The sequence below is a fragment of the Leopardus geoffroyi genome, chromosome B1 (genome assembly GCF_018350155.1).
Source record: "Leopardus geoffroyi isolate Oge1 chromosome B1, O.geoffroyi_Oge1_pat1.0, whole genome shotgun sequence".
NCBI lineage: Eukaryota > Metazoa > Chordata > Mammalia > Carnivora > Felidae > Leopardus > Leopardus geoffroyi.
Window position 1 is genome coordinate 43,006,686 of NC_059327.1, and position 23,039 is coordinate 43,029,724.

Genomic DNA, 23,039 nt, shown 5'->3' on the forward strand with positions numbered 1-23,039 from the left:
TTCTTTATCCATTCATCAGTTGATGGACATTTTGGCTCTTTCCATAATTTGGCTATTGTTGAGAGTGCTGCTATAAACATTGGGGAACAAGTGCCCCTATGCATCCGTACTCCTGTATTCCTTGGGTAAATTCCTAGCAGTGCTATTGCTGGGTCATAGGGTAGGTCTATTTTTAGTTTTTTGAGGAACCTCCACACTGCTTTCCAGAGTGGCTGTACCAGTTTGCATTCCCACCAACAGTGCAAGAGGATTCCCATTTCTCCACATCCTCACCAGCATCTGTAGTCTCCTGCTTTGTTCATTTTGGCCACTCTGACTGGTGTGAGGTGACATCTGAGTATGGTTTTGATTTGTATTTCCCTGATGAGGAGCGACGTTGAGCATCTTTTCATGTGCCTGTTGGCCATCCGGATGTCTTCTTTAGAGAAGTGTCTATTCATGTTTTCTGACCATTTCTTCACTGGGTTATTTGTTTTTCAGGTGTGGAGTTTGGTGAGCTCTTTATAGATTTTGGATACTAGCCCTTTGTCTGATATGTCATTTGCAAATATCTTTTCCCATTCCATTGGTTGCCTTTTAGTTTTATTGGTTGTTTCCTTTGCTGTGCAGAAGCTTTTTATCTTCATGAGGTCCCAGTATTCATTTTTGCTTTTAATTCCCTTGCCTTTGGGGATGTGTCGAGTAAGAGATTGCTACGGCTGAGGTCAGAGAGGTCTTTTCCTGCTTTCTCCTCTAGGGTTTTGATGGTTTCCTGTCTCACATTCAGGTCTTTATCCATTTTGAGTTTATTTTTGTGAATGGTGTGAGAAAGTGGTCTAGTTTCAATCTTCTGCATGTTGCTGTCCGGTTCTCCCAGCACCATTTGTTAAAGGGACTGTCTTTTTTCCATTGGATGTTCTTTCCTGCTTTGTCAAAGATTGGTTGGCCATACATTTGTGGGTCTAGTTCTGGGGTTTCTATTCTGTTCCATTGATCTGAGTGTCTGTTCTTGTGCCAATACCATGCTGTCTTGATGATTACAGCTTTGTAGTAGAGGCTAAAGTCTGGGGTTGTGATGCCTCCTGCTTTGGTCTTCTTCTTCAAAATTCCTTTGGCTATTCGGGGCCTTTTGTGGTTCCATATGAATTTTAGGATTGCTTGTTCTAGTTTCGAGAAGAATGCTGGTGCAATTTTGATTGGGATTGCATTGAATGTGTAGATAGTATTGACATTTTGACAATATTCTTCCAATCCATGAGCAGGGAATGTCTTTCCATTTCTTTATATCTTCTTCAATTTCCTTCATAAGCTTTCTATAGTTTTCAGCATACAGATCTTTTACAACTTTGGTTAGATTTATCCCTAGGTATTTTATGCTTCTTGGTGCAATGATGCAACTACAATTAAGCATCTATAAACAAAAGAATGAACCTGGACTGATGTCTCATACCTTATGCAAAATTAGATAAAATTTGATCCAAGAGCAAGTATAAAATGTAAAACAATAAAACTTTGGAAGAAAAACTTAGGAGAAAATATCTGTGATTTTAGGGCTAGTCAAAAAGTTGTTGACCTTAACACCAAAACCACAACACATAAAAAGAAATATAGATTTGATTTTATTAAATTTTGAAACATATGTTTTGTGAGGAACCCTGCTGCGAGGATTAAAAATATTAAAATTCAGACTGGGAGAAAGTTTCAGACTAAATATCTGACATATGACACTTATGTAGATTATGAAAGAACCTCAAATGTTAAGCAAAGAAATCAAAAGTGTAATAAAAAAATACTGCAAGACAAATGAAAAGGGAAATAACAACATACCAAAACTTATGGGATGCAGCAAAATCAAGTGTACAAGGGAAGTTCATAGCAATAAATGCGTATCTCAAGAAACAAGAAAAATATCAAATAATTGCACAATGGTTCAGTCAGTTGGCTCAATTGTTTAAGTGTCTAACTCTTGATTTCAGCTCAGGTCATGATCTCACCATTCGTGAGTTCGAGCCTTGCTTCTGGCTCTGTGCTGACAGTGTGGAGCCTGTTTGGGATTCTCTCTTTCTCGCTCTCTCTACCCCTTCCACTCACGTGCTCTCTCTCTCTCTCTCTCTCTCTCTCATTCTCTCTGTAAAAATAAACTTAAGAATATATAAGAGGGTCCCTGAGTGGCTCAGTCAGTTAAGCGTCCAACTCTTGGTTTTGGCTCAGGTCATGATCTCACTGTTTTGTGAGTTCAAACCCCACATCAGGCTCCATGCTAACAGTGCAGAGTCTACTTGGATTCTCTGTCTCCCTTTCCTCCTGCCCCCTCCCCACTCGTGCTGTCTCTGATTTTCTCAAAATAAATAAACTTTTTAAAAAATTTAAAAAGATATTTATATCAAATAAACAACCTACTTTAGCAAATAAATAAACTAAAGAAGGGCAAATTAAGCCCAAAGTTAGTAGAAGGAAAGAAATAATAAAAATCAGAGTAGAAATAAATGATATAGAAAAGATCAATGAATCAAGATCAAGATCAAGATCAAAGATCACGAGCTGGTTCCTTGAAAAGAGTTTAAAATTGGACAAACCCTTAGCAAGACTTACCAAGAAAAACAGAGATGACTCAAATAAATAAAATTAGAAGTGAAAGAGAAGTTAAAACTGGTACCACAGGCATACAAAGGATCATATGAGATAACTGTGAACAATTATATGCCAACAAATTGAACAACCTAGAAGAAATTGATAAATTCCTTGAAGCTACAACCTTCCAAGACTAAATCATGAAGAAATAGAAAATGCACCAGTTGCTGCTAAGGAGATTGAATCAGTAGTTAAAAACTTCCCAACAAACAAAGGCCCAGGACAAGGTGGCTTTCTGTTGAATTCTACTAATCATTCAAAGAACTATTAATACCTATATTTCTCTAACTCTTCCAAAAAATAAGAGAGGATAGAACTAATAAGCAAATTCAGCAAAGATTTAAGGTACAAAATCTACATACAAAAATCAGTTGTGTTTTTACATACAATCAACAACCAAAAGAGGAAATTCATAAAAAAAAAAAACAAAAAAACAAAAAAAACAAAAAAACAAAAAAAAAAAAACCTCTCATTTACAATAGCATCAAAAAGATGCTTAGGAGTAAGCTTAACCAATAAGGAGACAGACTTGTACACTTAAAGTAGAAAACATTGCAGAAAGAAGTTGAGGCAAAAATTAATGGAAAGGCACTTTATGCTATTGGATTACAGGATTTAATATTGTTAAAATATTCGTACTAACTACCCAAAGTGATCTATGGACTCAATACAATTCCTATCAAAATTTTAATGGTGTTATTTTAAAAATAGAAAACACAATCCTGAAATTCATATGGAACAAAAATTGACTTTTTGGAGCCAAAACAATCTTGAGAAATTGGAACTAAGCAGGAGGCCTCATACTTCCTGATTTGAAAAGATTAAAAAGCTACAGTAATTGAACAGTATGGTATTGGCATAAAGACAGATATATAAGGGCACCTGGGTGGCTCAGTCAGTTAAATGTCTGACTTGGCTCAGGTCATGATCTCGTAGTTCATGGATTTGAACCCTGCATTGGACTCTGTGCTGACGGCTCAGAGCCTGGAGCCTACTTCGAATTCTGTCTCCCTCTCTCTCTGCCCCTCCCCTGCTCGCGCTCAGTCTCTCTCTGTCTCTCAAAAATAAATAAACGTTAAAAAAAAAAAAAAGACAAACACATGAACAAATAGTGCACAATAGAGAGCCCAGAAGTCATCTCACACATATACAGTCAACTAATCTTTGGAAAAGGAGCCAAGAATACCCATTGCTGTAAGCATAGTGTCTTGAACAAATAATATTTGGAAACTGGATATCCACAAGCAAAGCAATGAAAGTGAACCCTTATCTGACATCACACACAAAAATCAATGCAAAGTGGATTAAATAGTTCATTGCAAGACCTGAAATTGTAGCTTCTTAACTTCAGGAAAAACTTCATAACAGCAATCATAGCCATGACACCAAAAGCACAGGCAACAAAAGCAAAAATAAACAAGTGAGATTATATTAAAGTAGCAAGCTTCTGCATGGAAAAAAAAGAAAAGGTGACCTACAAAATGAGAGAAAATATTTTCATACTGTGTATCTGATAAAGAATTGATGTCCAAGAGTGCCTGGGTGGCTCAGTCGGTAAAGCGTCCAACTTCAGCTCAGGTCATCTCACCGTTCATGAGTTTGAGCCCCACATTGGGCTCTGTGCTGACAGCTCAGAGCCTGGAGCCGCTTCAGGTTCTGTGTCTCCTTCTCTCTCTGCCCCTCACCCACTCAGTCTCTCTCTCTCTCTCTCTCTCTCTCTCTCAAGAATAAATAAAACATTAAAACATTTTTTTTAAAGAATGTCTAAAACTTACAAGAATCTCCTATAACTCCATAGCAAAATAGTGATGTTCAACATCACTAATCATCAGGGAAATGTAAATCAAAACCAAAATGTTACTTCACACGTGTTTGGATGGGCATACAAAAAAAAAAAAAAAGACTCAGAAAATGACTAGTTGTGATGAGGATATGGAGGAATTGGAACCCCTTTACACTGCTAGTGGGTATGTAAAAATGTGCAGCTGCTATAGAAAACACTGTCGAACCTCCTCAAACTGAAAATTGAACAACTATATGGCCCAGTGACATCCCCTTCCTAGGTATTTATTCAAAATAATTGAAATCAGGATCTCAAATAGATATTTGCACTCCATTTTCATTGCAGCAACATTCATAATAATGAAGCAATGGTAGCACTTAAATGTCTGTCAACATATTAATGGGTTAAAAAATGTGGTTTATACATATAATGGATATTATTTAGCCATGAAATGTAAAGAAATCCTGTCACATGCTATAACATGGATCAACCTTGAGTACAATTATGCCAATTGAAATAAGCAAGTCACAGAAGGACAAATATTACGCGATTCCAGTTATATATTAGGTATCTACAGTAGTCAAACTTAGACGCAAAGAGTAAAATGGTGGTGGTGGTTGCCAGGGGTTGGGGGCAGGGCAAAATGAGGAGTTACTCCTCAGTGGATATAGAACTTCAACCATGCAAAATAAAGCATTCTGGAGATCTATGTATAACATTGTGCTTGTGGTTAACAATACTGTCTACTAAGAATTTAAGAGGGCAGATTTTAGGTTATGTATTTTTTATCACAATAAAACGTGTTGAAATCCAAACCCCTGGTACCTACTGCTTCTTCTAAACTCCCCTCCTGTTCAGCTCTCACCTGGAAGGTCTCCATGGCTTCCTGATGGTGTAACCAGAACTTTATCCTGAAGTGCCAGAAGCCTTAATAATCAAACTTTCCTTATTTCAGCATAGTTACAATGGGACACCCTCAGGTGTCTATCACATGGGCTCCAACTGTGTTACCCCTGCCTCCATTGGGTAAAAACACTCTCACTTCCTCCTGCTAATCAGAGTCCACTGTCCCTGCCAAGACAGTGACTCTTTTTTTTTTTTTTTTTTGCTTTTTTTTGTCACTGGACACAAAAAGTTCAAAGTGCCCTGATAGCAGCGATCCTTGTATTTTAGTTAGAAAGTTAGAAATTTGCTGTTTTTTTCTGGAAAGAGCCTGCCTCCTTTGGGAATCATCATCTCTTACCCAAAGATCCAAGAATGTGGAGCAGAAAGCCAAAAAATCCCCCAGTTGGACATTGGGAAAAAAGTAGGTGGGGCCACTCCTACTTCCACCCCTATATTCCCATTCTATATTCTTTCCTTTTAATGACACATTAGGAATTCTGGACTAATAAATATATTACATCCTAAGGATATTGTATTAGTCAATGTTATCCACAGAAACCAAACCAATGGGATGTCTATATACATATATAAAGATACATATGAAATTTATTTTAGAATTGTTTCATGTGATCATGGGAGCCACGAAGTCCCATGATCAGCCATCTGCAAGCTGGAGAACCAGGCAAACTGGTGGTATAATCAGTGTCTGATGAGTTTGATGAGCTGAGAATTTGGTGCTGATGATGTAAGCCCTTGATCTGAGTTCTCAAGAAACAAGAGTACCGATGTCCAAAGGCAGGAAAAGATGGGTGTCTCAAGGAGAGAGCAAATTCACCCTTTGTCTACCTTTTTGTTCTATTCAGATATCTAGAAGTAATGTTTTACCACCTATCTGAGCATTTTATATTTGAGTCAGTTGACTCATAAAATTAGTCATCACAGATATCATCCCATTATTTTAGAATACCACCTTCATGCTGGTGCTTCATTTTCACCTTTAGGTAGTTGCTCAAGAGTTCTATGAGGTTAAGTGGCACAGTATGAGAAACAATCAGATCTCATGGTCGTGGGCTCACTCCCATACCTTCTTCACTGTGAAGTGGGTGCCCTGGTCAGATGCTATGCAATGTGGGATTCTAATGCCTATGGATTCCACTATATTACTGGTTATATCAGTAATCCCATAAACAGTAGTGCCAACCAAGACTCTGCAGGTAGAAAAGGCGAATGAATAATTGAACAAAATTAAAAGAAAACTCTGGCCTTTCTAGGATGGAAGAAGTTCTGATATGACCAACTTGCCACCAAGTAACAGCTACCTTCCTAAAAAAAAAAAAAAAAAGAAGTGCTAAATTGGACCTTAATATTGGTCTCTGCCTTTGACAAGTTTGACATTCAGAGGCAGCAATAACTCTGTCTGCCTCAGTAAGTGGAAATCTATGGTATCAAGCCTATATATAGCTACCATGGCCATGTCATTTATATGCCTATCATGACACCTTTGGGGGGAACTTTCTTTCTAGTACCTTTCTTGGTAATGAATGTTTTCTAGTGGACATTAATATGTAATACAAAAATATTAACACTTTGTACCCATATGCCTCTTCCCCAGACCTCCTTGTCCCCAATGCTTTAATTCTCTTCAGGCCTATACCCAGAAGGCCAGGCCAAACCACCCATAAACTAGCTTAGGCTTTTTCCTTCACTTTTATCTGATCATATTCAAGTTATCAATTCATTGCCTCTCAGATTTGAATTCACTATTTAATACCTACTCTGCAAAAATGGATTGAATTCTAAACATTTTATCCATTACCAGTGAAGGCGATGCTAAACCTTGCCATTAGAGGATACCAGAGGCACACTGAGGAAAGAAGAGATTCCTCTGGTGTGTATTGTATTTTTCATTTTCTTATTCCTGCTGCACAGGGAATTAGCACAGTCAGTGAATGTAAATGTGAATGTAAACTACTTCTGATCTCAGTGGAAAAGAATATATTCCCCAGATCAATGGCCACATGCTATGCGCCTGAGGTGTTATTAATCACCTCCAGAAATGATACCACATGTGACACATTGATTGAAATTAGGTATACACTTGACCCTTGAACAACACAAGTTTGAGCTTCTCAGGTCCAGCGATATGCAGATTTTTTTCCATAAATATACGTATAGTACTGTAAATGTGTTTTCTTTTCCTTATGATTTTCTTGATGACATTTTTTCTCTAGCTTACTTTATTGTAAGGATACAGGATATAATACATATAACACACAAAATATGTATTAATCAAGTATTCATGTTATCGGCAAGGCTCCCGGACAACAGAAGGCTCTTAGTAAAGTTTTTGGGGAGTCAAAAAAGTTACACATGAACTTTCAACTGTGGAGCATCCCTAACCCCTTGTTCAAGGGCCAACTATACAATTAGTTAACTCTGCACTGGTCTAATCATTTATCAGGTTCCATCTCAATTTTGCTGGGACAAGACTGAGAAATGAAACAAAAATATGATGGAGACCACCACCCTTGCAGGTTAAAAGTGGTACTAATTTCCACTATCTCCTTTCCCCAAAGATATGTTTTTATTGTTGTTGTTTGTTTGTTGTTTGTTTTTTTGTTTTTGAGTATAGTTGACAAAGAATGTTATATTAGTTTCAATAGTACAACATGGTGATTCAACATCTCTATACATTATGCTCTGCTCACTACAAGTGTAGCTACCATCTGTCCCCATACAAGATATGTTGTTTTTATTTACAATCTTGGCCAAGGGAAAATGGTATCAGTCGAAGATTTATTTTTGGTCTTTTCTACTAGGAGAGCTTTTACTCCACAGATCACGGATTCGGTGTGGGATTACTCTGCCAAGTATATCAGTTCCAATTATGCACTTGAGAACTGGTAAATGACCACTGGAGGTGTGTATATACCCAGGAGGCAACTGTGAGCCAAACTTTAGCCAAGAACCAATTTATCACCTGGTTCTCATAGGCCCCAAATCCAACAAGGGTGCTGATGATGTCAATATCAACCCAGAATTTGTGTCTAATTGTCCTCAAAATATAATGTCAGTCCCCTTTTGTCAGCGTACAGACACTTGAGTAATTGGCTGCAGCTTCCTTTAGGGAAAGACAGGAGGTATCATGACAGTTTATACTTTCCATGGAGTTAGAAGGTTTTACCAACAAGGAACCAAACCATGTTTTCAGTCAATGGGTTTCAGATTTGAAAAATGGTTCAGGTCTGGGAACTGGGACTCAGGTATTGTGATTTTTTTACTGGGAAAACGATTCTCAGTGTCCTGCTACTCTTGCTTTCTCTTCATTACTGATGTCAAGCAACTCTCTAGTTGGCTGCCAATCTATTTTGCATCCAAAAGCCACAATCCTCTATTTACTCTCCGCAAAACTACCTGTGAGTCAAGTCCCCTTGGCTGCTCCTTCACCTATGCTGATTTAGGTCTCTTGGATTCTGGCAGCCAAGCATTACCACCTGGCCAGCACATCACCATCTGTGTTGATAGGATCTAACCCTAATTATTGGCCTGTGAGTCAGAAAAAGAAATCAGAAATTCCTATGAGATAGGGGTGAAGGCATCCATTGTTCTGTGAGGAAGAAATTTCTGCAGCATCTTCAAGCACAGTGGCTTCCAACCAGTGAGTGGAGGAGGTGGGTGAAAAAAATCAACATCCTCAGTGACATACATCCAGAAGTCCTCTTTCCTATTTTCAGGATCTCACTGGATCTCCCACAGCCTAACAGAGCTCCTTTGAGTATTCAGAAGTCTCTAAACTTGGAAGTGTAACAAATAGATCTTCTGCCTTCCATCCACCTATGTCTGATAGGCAACAATGGCTGATAAAGGCCTCTTTGTAAGTACCATTGATACTCTATGGCTCACAGGCATAGCCAGTAACTTCTTGTCAACAGCCTTAGTTCTCTTATCATCCTTCTGTAGGGCATTAACAAAATTTAGCAGTAATCCACTAACTCCACTGACTTTAAAAACCTGGTTTATTGCATCTCTACCACTACAGTCTCTACTGGGCTACTTTTCCCGGTTGCCATGAAATTTTTAGAATCATACTGCCACCTTGTGTTAGGGACTATCTGTGCCCTTTTTTCCAACCAGGATCCTGTCCTGATTTGTTCCCAGATTCGATGAACCAAACCAAATCCACATCTTACTACTAATTTACTCATAATACTTTCGTTGTTGTTTTAATCTGGATCTTCTGAGAAGCAGATGCCAAGACAGGACTAAATGTGCACAGATTTTATTAGGAGGAAAACCACTATGTGGAAAATGGGCAGAAAGATGAAAAGGCTGATAAAGGTGGCAGACTGAAGCAAATCTGACCCCAAGGAGAGGAGAGAGGGAGGGAAAACTGGAAGGCAGCAATCTAGGATTCACATAGTTTAAGGAGGGCTCATTCAACATGAGGAAGTTTCAGCAGGACTGTTGGGGAGTCTTCAAGCCATAGTCAGCTGTCAGAGGAGTCCTAAGTCTCCTAGGAATGCCTGCTTTAGTATGTTGATCAACATTCCACCATTGGTTGAGAGCAGATCATGGGCAGTGTGACCTCGACAAAAAGGTACTTGTGTATTTCAGAGTGTGGCAGCTCAAACCCTTCACCACTCATGCTCCTTATAGCAAGAAGACTGTAAGGAACATTCCTGTGCCTGTCACACATGGCACTCAGTTTATGCACATACTTATATGCATCCAGGGTGTCCAACTTTTAGAAATGGCTAAAGTCTTTGTCAGTACAACAATGGCACTTTTCCAGTGTCAGTGTACCTCAGAAATTTGTTTAACATCCAAGCCAGAAACTAGCAAACTGATTCTATAGGGACTTATGAGTGACAGGAGCTGATCTAGTCAAATCTATGACTGCAGCCCTGTCAAAAGGTTCTTTAGAAGGTCTTCTATCATGGGAACTGTGGCAGGCCACAGTTATCACAGATACCACACAGCCTTAATTTTTTTTTCCATTTCATATGTGGTAGGGACAATAATGGTCACCAAATATTCCATGAGTTCTGATGTTTTCTGGCCTCCTTTGAAGTTAGGACTATGTGACTAAATTGAGCCAATCCACCATAAGAATAAATTTTTTGTATCACTGACAGTTAGTGATAGCAGACAGGAGTGAGTTTTCCACACTTTTCTTCAGTTTTGTTGGCAACTATGGAGCCCTGTGCTGAGAACACAGAGCTGCAAGACTGAAGAAGCCTGGAGGTCTAGTCATCAAATAAAGGACAGTCTCCACTGCCCAGAAAATGGGCCATACCTGTACAAGGTGACATAAACCATCCAACAGAATCCATCTAAATAGTGTTCAGCTGAAGCTATGAGTCAAAGGGGAGCATGTTAGTATGGATCATCTCAAGTTTCATAGATGAAATCATTCTCCTTTGGAATGTGTCCTGGTTTCTAATTATAATTCTGGAGAAGCAGGCAGGCTCTGTATATTTTCCTAGGGGATCCATATGTGAGTACTCTGCATGTCCTGAGCTCTACCTAAGTTGGGCTCTTCTTTTACCCAGGAATTCAAAAAATGACCTTGCATAACACACTTAAGGAGAGGTACAATCACCAACAAGAATTAATTTGGTAATCTGTGTCTAGTTCATCATGAGGCTACCAGGAATTTAGGTTGGCATATGAACTCAGATAAAACACTGACCTATACGTGTGTGTATGTATGTATGTGTGTGTGTGTGTGTGTGTGTGTGTGTGTATATACACACTTCAGATTCTGTCACTCTCTCTCTCTCTCTCTCTCTCTCTCCATATATATATATTTGAGTTAACAGCAACGAAGAGTATTTTATATCAGGAGAATAACCAGCATTATCAGAGATATACCCTACTGAATACAAATTTCAAGAGGTGATGCTTTCAGAATAAGGATTTTGCAAAATCTCCCCAGGTAGAATGATGCACACAGTTAGTTATGAACTGCTGGTGTACAATGAAAAGAGATGGAAGTCAAGGGTGAATAACATCAATATTTAAGGAAAAATAAATGGATGGTAACAAAGTACATTGAGAAAGAATTCTCAGAGGTAGATGTGCAACTAGGAGTCAGAAGAGATGAAATGTTTCAGAAATGAAAGAAGGAACAAATTTTAAATGAGGAATAATCAATTATAAACAAACTAACAAATAAACAAAAACAGAAAAAGAGGACTGAGATGAATCCATAGAATTTAACACTGTAGAGATAAGGGAATTTTTCCAGAGTGATTCCAGAAAAATGTCAGGGATCAAAGCCTGTGTGCAATAAGCAATGAGGAAATGGTTTTACATTTTGATTTGAGAATTTACATTTACTATTAAATGACTTCATACGAAAGTATATCTGAGTAACAGCACATATTTTGACTGATACAGAACAACTAAGCCCTGTGTTTCCTAAATAGGAATAAAAATCCTCAAAGTTTTTTTTTTTATAATTTAACTTTACTTTTTATTTTTTAAAATTTACATCCAAATTAGTTAACATATAGTGCAACAATGATTTCAGGAGTAGATTCCTTAGTGCCCCTTACCCATTTAGCCCATCCCTCCTCCGACAACCCCTCATGTAACCTTTAATTTGTTCTCCATATTTATGAGTCTCTTCTGTTTTGTCCCCCTCCCTGTTTTTATATTATTTTTCTTTCCCTTCCCTTATGTTCGTCTGTTTTAGTCTCTTAAAGTCCTCATATGAGTGAAGTCATGTGAGTTTTGTCTTTCTCTGACTAATTTCACTTAGCATAATACCCTCCAGTTCCATCCATGTAGTTGCAAATGGCAAGATTTAATTCTTTTTGATTGCCGGGTAATACTCCATTGTATATATATACCACTTCTTCTTTATCCATTCATCCATCAATGGACATTTGGGCTCTTTCCATACTTTGGCTATTGTTGATAGTGCTGCTATAAACATGGGGGTGCATGTGTCCCTTCGAAACAGCACACCTGTATCCCTTGGATAAATACCTAGTAGTGCAATTGCTGGGTGTAGGGTAGTTCTATTTTTAGCTTTTTGAGGAACCCCCATACTGTTATCCAGAGTGGCTGCACCAGCTTGCATTCCCACAAACAATGCAAAAGAGATCTTTTTTCTCCGCAACCTCGCCAACATCTGTTGTTGCCTGAGTTATTAATGTGAGCCATTCTGACAGGTGTGAGGTGGTATCTCATTGTGGTTTTGATTTGTATTTCCCTGATGATGTGTGATGTTGAGCATTTTTTCATGTGCTGGTTGGCCATCTGGATGTCTTCCTTGGAGAAGTGTCTATTCATGTCTTTTGCCCATTTCTTCACTGGATTATTTGTTTTTTCAGTGTTGAGTTGGATAAGTTCTTTACAGATTTTGGATATTAACCCTTTATCTGATAGGTCATTTGCAAATATCTTCTCCCATTCCGTCACTTGCCTTTTAGTTTTGCTGAGTGTTTCCTTCGCTGTGCAGAAGCTTTTTATTTTGATGAGGTCCCAGTAGTTCATTTTTGCTTTTGTTTCCCTTGCCTCCAGAGACGTGTGGAGTAAGTAGTTGCTGTGGGCAAGATCAAAGAGGTTTTTGCCTGCTTTCTCCTAGAGGATTTTGATGGCTTCCTGTCTTACATTTAGGTCTTTCATCCATTTTGAGTTTATTTTTGTGTATGGTGTAAGAAAGTGGTCCAGGTTCATTCTTCTTCATGTCACTGTCCAGTTTTTCCAGCACCACTTGCTGAAGAGACTGTCTTTACTCCATTGGATATTCTTTCCTGCTTTGTCAAAGATTAGTTAGCCATACGTTTGTGGGTCCATGTCTGGGTTGTCTATTCTGTTCCATTGATCTGAGTGTCTGTTCTTGTGCCAGTACCATACTGTCTTGATGATTACAGCTTTGTAGTATAACTTGAAGTCTGGGATTGTGATGCCTCCTGCTTTGGTTTTCTTTTTCAAGATTGCTTTGGCTATTTGGGGTCTTTTCTGGTTTCATACAAATTTTAGGATTATTTGTTCTAGTTCTGTGAAGAATACTGGTGTTACTTTGATCGGTATTGCATTGAATATGTAGATTGCTTTGGGTAGTATCGATATTTTAACAATATTTGTTCTTCCTATCCAGGAGCATGGAATCTTTTTCCATTTTTTTGTGTCTTCCTCAATTTCTTTCATAAGCTTTCTAAATCCTCAAAGTTTTACACAACCACCCAATTTCCAACTTTTCACTGGCCTTTTACACAATTTGTATGAAATTATGAGTAATAGAGAAGTGGTCTTCCAGGAAGCAAAACATTTTATTTCAGTGGCACCCTCCTATTTTCAATATCCATCTCCCTTTTCTAATCTAAAAGCAAAATGATTTTTCTCCATCTTTGCCGGATCATATGGTAGTTTTCTACCATACTTTTCTACCATACCAAAACTACCGTACTTTTTCCTATAACAGCTGCACCATTTTGCATTCCCACCAACAGTGGGCAACATTTCCAATTTCTCCACATCTTCACCAAAATGTATTGTCTTTAAAATTTTTTTTAATATTTATTTATTTTTGAGACAATGTGAGAGACAGAGTGCAAGCAGCAGAGGGACATACAGAGGGAGACACAGAATCCAAAGCGGGCTCCAGGCTCTGAGCTATCAGCCCAGAGCCCGGCGCAGGGTTTGAAATCACGAACCATGAGATCATGACCTGAGCCGAAGTTGGATGCTTAACCAAACAGAGCCACTCAGGCGCCCCGAAAATTTGTTGTCTTTTTATATGAGAGCAAAATTTCTCAAATTTTAGTAATGAATTCTTGTAAGCTGGTACAAACTGGCTCCAGCACACCACTGCCAAGGTTGGGGCAAAGAGGAAAATTCAGATTCTGTAGGGCCCAAACTCTATCAAATTTGATGAACTATCTCTGAAAAAGAGAATATAAAATTGGGTCCTGACTTTGAAAAGAGCCCTATGTTAGTAAGTGGCCCTGATGCTTTTGCCTCCTTAGCTCTACAGTAAATCTGCTCTTGGTAAATAGGAGTCTCAACAGGCTCAAGCATGTATATAGCTTTCAAAGAGAGAAGCATTGGATTGAATTTGGATCCTATCTTCATAAGTGCCACTGGGGCAAGTCACAGGCTAGCTGAAAGCCAGGAGCTCTAAAGAGAAGAGAGGTTGGACTGAGGAAAGAAGACTTGGGTCAACCTAAGGAGCATAAGGGAAAAACGCGACACTATATACTTCACTCTTGAGAGTGAACTGGCAGGCCCTCTTGGCTTCATGAGATGAGGGTCTTAGGCTGCTTTCACCTTATTCAGAGCCTCTGATGGATTCATGTTGGAGTACATAGGGTGGAAGCTGAGACTGAAAATACAGAGAAAACATCAGACATAATTTTGGTGATTCAAGTGCTGATGATTTATTATTTCATACTTTAAACCATCAGTAGTGCCAACAAAGTTGAGGGTGAAATTATTTTTCCCTTCTTGGTTTAGTTCAGTTTCTGAGGATTTCTTTGGTAATGTCCTTTCTCCAGGCCAATGTTGTTACAGACTGTTGCTGCAAGAGAAAACAAAATAGAATATAACACAAACAAAATGCCAGTGGTGCTTTTTTCTCTTTTTTTCAAGCCCTAACACAAATAACTTGAAGGTTATAATTAACTGAAGGGAAAGGATCAGGGAAATAAAAATTAATTCCAGAAAATCAATTATTTGTTACCTCAACTGCAAATACTCTTAGTTTTGTAATAGAAGCAGCTTCCTAAAATTCTGTAAGTTGTTCATTTGCCTATGTTCAGAAACTATTTAGGTCAATAAAACAAAGTACTTTGAAATTTCCATTCTAAATATATGAATTTTAATTTAGAATAAAAAAATTGCAATAATTCTAAGTACAATCACATTTGGTAAAATATAAAAACACCAATATATATGCACACACACATGTGTGCAACTATATATTAAAATATTTTAACAATAATCATCCTGGGTGCTAAAATTAATGATCACTGTTTCATTCTTTTGCATACCTGTATTTTTGAAATGAATGTATATTGCTTGTTACAATTGTCATAAGAACCAGAATGATTCACATACTCACATACAGATACAATTTATTGAATGAATTAAGAAAGGACTGTCAAGGGGCACCTGGATGGCTCAGTTCGTTGGGCATCCAACTTCTGCTCAGGTCATGATTTCATAGTTCATGAGTTCGAGCCCAGCATCCGACTCCATGCAGAAAGCTCAGAGTCTGGAGCCTGCTTTGGATTCTGTGTCTCCCTCTCTCTCTTTCTGTCTCTCTGTCTCTCTCTCTCTCTCTCTCTCTCTCCCTTTCTCTCTCTCAAGAGAAAAAAAAATAAACATTAAAAAAAGAAAGAAAGGACAGTCAAGGTAAGATTTGGGAATACCAATGTCTCTGGATGGAAAAGGATCTTAATGTAATTAAAATGTAAATATCACCCTTTATAATGAAAAATGAAACCAGTTAAGCATAAAATAAAGTCAAAATGTTTGTTGAAAACTTCAGTACAAAATTGAAAATGACAAAAATTTTGGAACCAAAATAATGCATGTTTTAAAAACGGGAATTTATTAATGGTAGGCTAGGTCTAAAATTCCAATTTACATAACAAAAATCAGTGCAATGAGAGATGGGAGAGGGTAAAAATACACTAAGCATCTCTCATATAAAGAAAGTCTCAAAAATTCCTGTAATCTCAGATAAGTATGTTGTGTATTTTCTCTTTTTTTTTTTAAGTTTATTTATTTATTTTGAGAGAGAGAGAGAGAGAGTGAGAGGGAGAGACAGAATCCCAACCAGGCTCCATGCTATCAGCGCAAGCCCTACCCGAGGCTCAAACTCACAAACCATGAGATCATGACCTAAGCCAAAACCAAGAGTCTGCCACTTAACTGACTGAACTATCCAGGCACCCCTGTATTGTATATTTTCTATTTGTGCTGCACTTGTTATAGAAATAGCTCATTACTAAATGACACAGTGGAAAGTAACAGAAAATTCAATAGGATAGAAAATAAACTAAAATTTAAGATATTCTATAGTTCAGAAAGTATACCATTCACATATGCAACTGACTACTTAATAGTAACTAACTTATAAAAGTTACAACCTGATATAATGGATTGGTGGTTATCACTACAACTAGGTAATCTGGCAATAGGTATCAAAGACAATGATAGTGTATATATTATATTTATGTTTTGGTTAATTTCTCTTATAGGGATTTATTCTGAGACTATAATTGGACAATTGCTCTAAAAGGTATATTTATATAATAATGTTTATTACAGGGTGTTTGCAACAATGAAAAACTGGAAGTAGTCTAAATATTCATAATGATAGATTTTTAAAATGAGTTATTTTTCATTTTTAAATTGAATACTATATGTCACAAAATGATGACATAGACCTATATCTGCAGATATTAAAAGTTGTCCATAATAGTCTCTAAGTAAAAAAAAAAGTATATGTATGTTTTGCTTAGAAAAACATTTAAGAAGATATGCATCTATATTGTTAAAGGAAATTTTTCTTGAATGCTGTGATTATGAGAAACTTCTGTTTAACTTGTATACTTACCAAAGTATCCTATATATTTTAATAAAATTTGATAGTACATTAAAAATACGAAAAATGTTTTTTGAAAATAAGCAATCCCATAAATCACTGCCAAGGCTAATGTCATGAAGATTTTCCCCTAAGTTTTCTTCTAGGAGTTTTACAGTTTCAGGTCTTACATTTGAGTGTTTAATCCATTTTGAATTGTTTTTGTGTATGGTGTAAAGAAAGGGTCAAATTTCATTCTTTTATATGTGGATATCCCACAGGTTTTCCCAGCACCATTTCTCAAAGAGACTCTCTTCCCCATTGTGTATTCTCAGCACTTTTTTCAAAGATCAGTTGACTATATATATATATATATATATATATATATATGCATGAGTTGATGTGTGAGCCCTCTATTCTGTTCCATTGGTCTGTATCTGTATTTATATGAGCACCATACTGTTGGATTATAGTAGCTTTGCAATGCAGTTGACCCTTGAACAATACAGGGATTAGGAGCACCAACCCCCCATGCAGTTGAAAATCTGTGTATAACTTTTGACTTCCCTGGAAGCTAACTACTAATAGGCTACTGTTGACTGGAAGCCTTACTGATAATATAAACAGTCAATTAAAATAGAAACAGTCAATAAAAACAGTCAATAAAAATAGTCAATTAAAACAGCCAATGCCGGCCTCATAAAAGTGTTCCCTCTTCTTCAATTTATATATATATTATATACTGTATGAATAAGTAAGCTAAAGATTATTAAGAATATCATAAAGAAGAGAAAATACATTTACAGCACTATACTGTATTTATTTAAAAATTGTGTATGAGTGGACCCACACAGTTCAAACTCATGTTGTTCAAGGGTCATCTGTATGTTTTGAGATCAGGAAGTGTGAGGCTTCCAGCTTTGTTCTTCTTTCTCAGCATGTTTTGGCTCTTCAGGGTACTTTGTGGTTCCACATGAGTTTTAGAATTGTTTTTTTGTATTTCTGTCAAAAATACCATAGAAATGTTATCAAATTTGCAGATAACTTTGGGTAGTATGGACATTTTAACAGTATGAATTCTTTCAATCAAAAACCTATAATGTCTTCTCATTTGTTTGTGTGTTACTTCTGTCATCAATGTCTTGCAGTTATCAATACACAAGTCTTTCACCATCCTACTTAAGTGTATTCCTAAGTATTTTATTTTTTAAGCAGATCCTATTGCATTTTTAGGGTTTTCAAAATATAAAATCATGTCACCTGCAAACAGGAACAATTTTACTTCTTCCTTTTCTGATTTAGATGCCTTTATTTTCTTTTTGTTGCTTAACTGTCCTGGCTAGAGCTTCCACTACTAGATTTAGTAAGATGTGGTGGTAAGTTTTTCACTGTTGAGTATGATACTAGCTGTGAGCTTTTCATATATGGCCTTTATTATATTGAAGTAATCTCCTTCCACCTAATTTGTTAAAAGTTTGTATCATAAAAATGTTTTCAATTTTGTCAAATGCCTTTTCTGTATGCATTGAAATGACCCTGCCATTTTTTATTCTTCATTTTGTTAATGTGAGATATCACATTGATTAATTTTTGTATGTCGGACCATCCTTACAACCCTGTGATATCACTTTGTTATGGGGATGATCCTTTAATGTGCTGTTGAACTTTGCTAGTATTTTGCTGAGGACTTTTGCATCTATACCAGTCTCAAATATTAGCCTACAGTTTTCTTTTCTTGTGGTGTCCTTGTATGGTTTTGGTGTCAGGGTAATGCTGGCCTCATAAAATGAGATTGAAAGTGTTCCCTCTTCTTCAATATCTTGGAAGAGTTTGAGGAAGATTGGCATTAATTATTCCTTAAATGTTTGGTAGAATTCACCAGTAAAGCCAGTCTATCCTGGACTTTATTTGCTGGGAGGTTTTTAATTACTGGTTCAAACTTCTTACTAGTTATTGATCTGTTCACTTTCTATTTCTTCATAATTTAACCTTGGTAAGCTGTGTGTTTTTAGAAATTTATTCACTTCTTTCAGGTTTTCCAGTTTGTTGGTATGTAATTGTTCATAATAATTTTTTATGATTCTTTTTATTTTTGTAGCACCAGTTGTAATGTCTGCTTTCTCATTTCTGATTTTATTCATATTAGTCTTCTCTCTTTTTGTGTTAGTCTAGCTAAAGTTTAATTAATTTTCATTTAAAAAACAGTGCTTTTGTTGATTTTTTCAATTGCTTTTCTATTCTTTAAAAATTTTTTTAAAATATTTGTTTATTCTTAAAAGAGAGAGAGAGAGTGAATGCAGGAGGAGCAGAGAAACAGGGAGACACAGAATCTGAAGCAGGCACCAGGCTCCGAGCTGTTGAGCACAGAGCCCAGGGCTCAAACTCACAAACTGCAAGATCATGACCTGAGCCAAAGTCGGACACTTAACTGACTGAGTCACCCGGGCACCCCAACTGCTTTTCTATTCTTTATTTTGTTATTATCTGCTCTAATCTCTATTATTTCCTTCCTTCTGCTAACTTTGGGCTTTAGTTTGTTCTTCTTGTTCTCATTTCTCGATGTGTAAAATTAGGTTGTTATTTGAGATCTTTCTACTTTTTAAAAAATGTAGGCCTTTATTGATATAAACTTCCCTCTAAGCACTGCTTTTTAAAATCGTTTTTAGGGGCGCCTGGGTGGCGCAGTCGGTTAAGCGTCCGACTTCAGCCAGGTCACGATCTCGCGGTCCGTGAGTTCGAGCCCCGCGTCGGGCTCTGGGCTGATGGCTCGGAGCCTGGAGCCTGCTTCCATTCTGTGTCTCCCTCTCTCTCTGCCCCTCCCCCGTTCATGCTCTGTGTCTCTCTGTCCCAAAAATAAATAAACGTTGAAAAAAAAAATTTTTTTAAAAAATAAAATCGTTTTTAATGTTTATTTAGTTTTGAGAGAGAGAGAGAGAGTGTGTGTTGCGCGCGCCTGAGTGGGGGAGGGGCAGAGAGACAGAGGGAGACACAGAATCAGAAGCAGGCTCCAGGCTCTGAGCTGTCAGCACAGAGCTGGATGTGGAGCTAGAACCCATGAACTGTGAGATCATGACCTGAGCTGAAGTCTGACACTTAACCAGTCAACTGAGCCACCCAGGCTTTCCCTAAGCTGTGTTTTGGTATGCTGTGTCTTCATTTTCATTTGTCTCAAGATATTTTCTTAAAAAATACTCCAAAAGAAAGTTTTCTAATTTCCTTCTTATTTCTTCTTCATTGGTTGTTCAAGAATGTACTGTTTAATTTCTACATTTTTGTAAATATTCCAGTTTTCCTTCTGCTACTGATCTCTAGTTTCATTCTATTGTGGTCAGAAAAGATACCTGGTATGACATAAATTTTCTTAATTTGTTAGGATTTCTTTTGTCAACTAATACTTCATCTATACTAAAGAATATTTCATGTACACTTAAGAATTTATATTCTGCTACTGTTGGGTAGACTATTCCATATATGTCTATTAGGTCCCATTGGTCTATAGGGTTGCTCAAGGGTGTTCTTTTTAAGTTGATTTGCTGTGTGGATGTTCTATTATTGAAAGTGAGATACTGCAGTCTCCTACTTTTACTGTATAGCTGTCTATGACTTTCTCTGTTCATATCTATCAACGTTTGCTTTATATATTTAGATGCTCTGATGTTGGGTGCATATATATATATATATACATACATATATTATATGTATACATACATATATGTGTATACATACATATATATATATATATATATATATATATATATATTTCTGGTGAATTAATCCTTTTTATCATCACAGAGTGTAAATAATATATGACCTGTGTTTCTTGTGACAGGTTTTGACTTAACATGTATTTTTCTAATATAAATATAGCCAACTATACTTAAGAGTAAATAAGATATGGGGTGCCTGGATGGCTCAAGTGGGTTAAGCATCTGACTTTGGCTCAGGTCATGATCTCACAGTTTGTGAGTTCAAGCCCTACGTCGGGCTCTGTGCTGACAGCTCAGAGCCTGGCACCTGCTTTGGATTCTCCGTCTCCCTCTTTCTGTATCCTTCCCCTGCTCACACTGTCTCTCTCTGTCTCTAAAAAAAGGAATAAATGTTTTTAAAAAATGAAAAAGAAGAGTAAATAAGACATGTGTATATTGTGGGTCTGTTTTTGGAACCAACAAAAAAAAATAGAGATTCCACTCTTAAGGCGCCACTGCTATGTGGTGGAGAGAAGAATGTTCTTTTGAACAATGGTGGATCAATTATATATCTACATGGGAAAAATAAACTTTTATCACTACCTCACACACATAACAAGAATTAATGGATCACTGAATAGAAAGTGTTGATATTAAGCAGTGAAAGTTTTCTTTTTCTTTCATCTTCAACATTATGTTATTATATTTCTATTTTCACAAAAATTTTACAATCATTTTATAATTTTCCATCAAAAATAATTTCAAGATTTTTATTTTAGGATTGCATTAAATCTATAGATCAATTTGGGAAAAAATTATATCTTAAAATATTGAACACACCATGTTCCTCAATTGATTTAGGTCTTCTTAAAATTCTCAGCAATATTTTGTATTTCAAGTATAAATCTCTTTCATATTCTCACTGAATACATTCCCATGTATGTCTCTCTGTCTCTGTCTCTGTCTGTCTCTCTCTCACAAACACACATACACAAAGTATATATAGTTGCATTTTTCAATTTTAATTTTCTCACTGTTTGTTGCTTGTGTATGTATAAAGTTAAAATTGATTTTATATTGGGGTGCCTGGGTGGCTCAGTCAAGTTGAATATACGACTTTGACTCAGGTCATGATCTCACTGTTCGTTGGTTCGAGCCCCACATCGGGCTTGCAGCTGTCAGCCTGTCAGCATGGAGCTCACTTCAGATCCTCTGTCCCCCCCTACACATTGGGTATAGAAATTACTTAAAAATAAAATCTTGGGGTGCCTGGGTGGCTCAGTCGGTTTAGCGGCCCACTTCAGTTCGGGTCATGATCTCAGGCTTTGTGAGGTCAAGCCCTGCATTGGGCCCTGTGCTGACAGCTCAGAGCCTGGCGCTTGCTTCACATTCTGTGTTTCTCTCTCTGCCCTCCCCTACTTGTGGGCTCTCTGTCTCTCTCTCTCTCTCTCAAATAAATAAATAAATAAATAAACATTAAAAAAAAACTGATTATATATTGGCCTTGTATCCAGGCACCTTAAATTCATTTATTAATTTTAATTTGTTTGTAATGTCTTAGACTTTTCTATGTACACAGTCATATTATCTACAAACAATGACATTATTCATTCTTTATTTCCAATCTTTCTACTTTTTTTTCTTACCTTATTTTCCTGGCTAGGATCGCCCATACAATGTTGAAAAAGAATACAATTGTGAAATATGTTCCTGATCTCAGGGGTAAACATTCACAATTTCAGCATTAACTGGAATGTTTGCTGTATATTTTCTTGTTTCAAATTTCCTTTACCAAATTGCAATAGCCTCCTTCTATCACTGGTTAAGTGGGCATTTTTATAGTGAAAGGCTATTTTTTTCTTCACCTATAGAAATGATCACATAATTGTTCTCTTCTATCAATATGGTAAATTATATTATATTGGCTTTCTAATTTTAAATGAACTTATCGTTATTAGCTCACCCTTCCCCTCCATGGCTATTTATCTTTTACAATGCTAACTAGATTTATTTGGAAATGTTTTATTTAAAATTGCTGCATCTTTAATCAGAAATTGATTTATAATTTTCCTTTCTAGTAGAGCTTTTGTCAAGTTTTGGTATTAAAGTTAGTCTGGCCACATGGAGAAACTTGGGATACGCTTCTTTTTATATTCTCCAGATGACTAGTGTAAGACAGGTATTACTTCTTTTTTAAATATTTGAAAGATATAATGGTTTGAATTACTTTCCCATGTCTTCATTCTTTTTCTGGTATATGTCTATTCATCCATGCTCTTTGCCATGTGGCCTTTTAGTATCTCCTATTAGAGTGGGTGGAGTGTATCACACACATCCCCTCATTGAGTTTGGTATTGTGACTTGTTTGGCCAATGCAATATAAGATAATGTGATTAAGGAAGTGCTGGCTTAATTTATCTTGGCTCTTTTGTTCCTGATGCATGCCATGAAAACAATATGCCCAAGTATCAACTTTGTGAGAAAGTTTTAAGTGACAGTTTCCAGATATTTAATGGGAAAGACTTATTCA

General features: G+C 36.8%; 1 protein-coding gene across 3 annotated transcripts in view; it reads right to left on the minus strand.

Moving 5' to 3' along the window:
- Positions 1-14,645: 14,645 nt before the first annotated feature.
- LOC123588687 (disintegrin and metalloproteinase domain-containing protein 5-like) overlaps positions 14,646-23,039 on the minus strand; it is a 122,886-nt gene continuing 114,492 nt past the window's right edge. For all 3 annotated transcript variants that reach the window (XM_045459810.1, XM_045459807.1, XM_045459820.1), the window contains one exon: positions 14,646-14,810. In XM_045459810.1, coding sequence (XP_045315766.1) covers positions 14,798-14,810 — 13 coding nt within the window. In that variant the 3' untranslated portion in view covers positions 14,646-14,797. The remainder of the gene's footprint in view (positions 14,811-23,039) is intronic.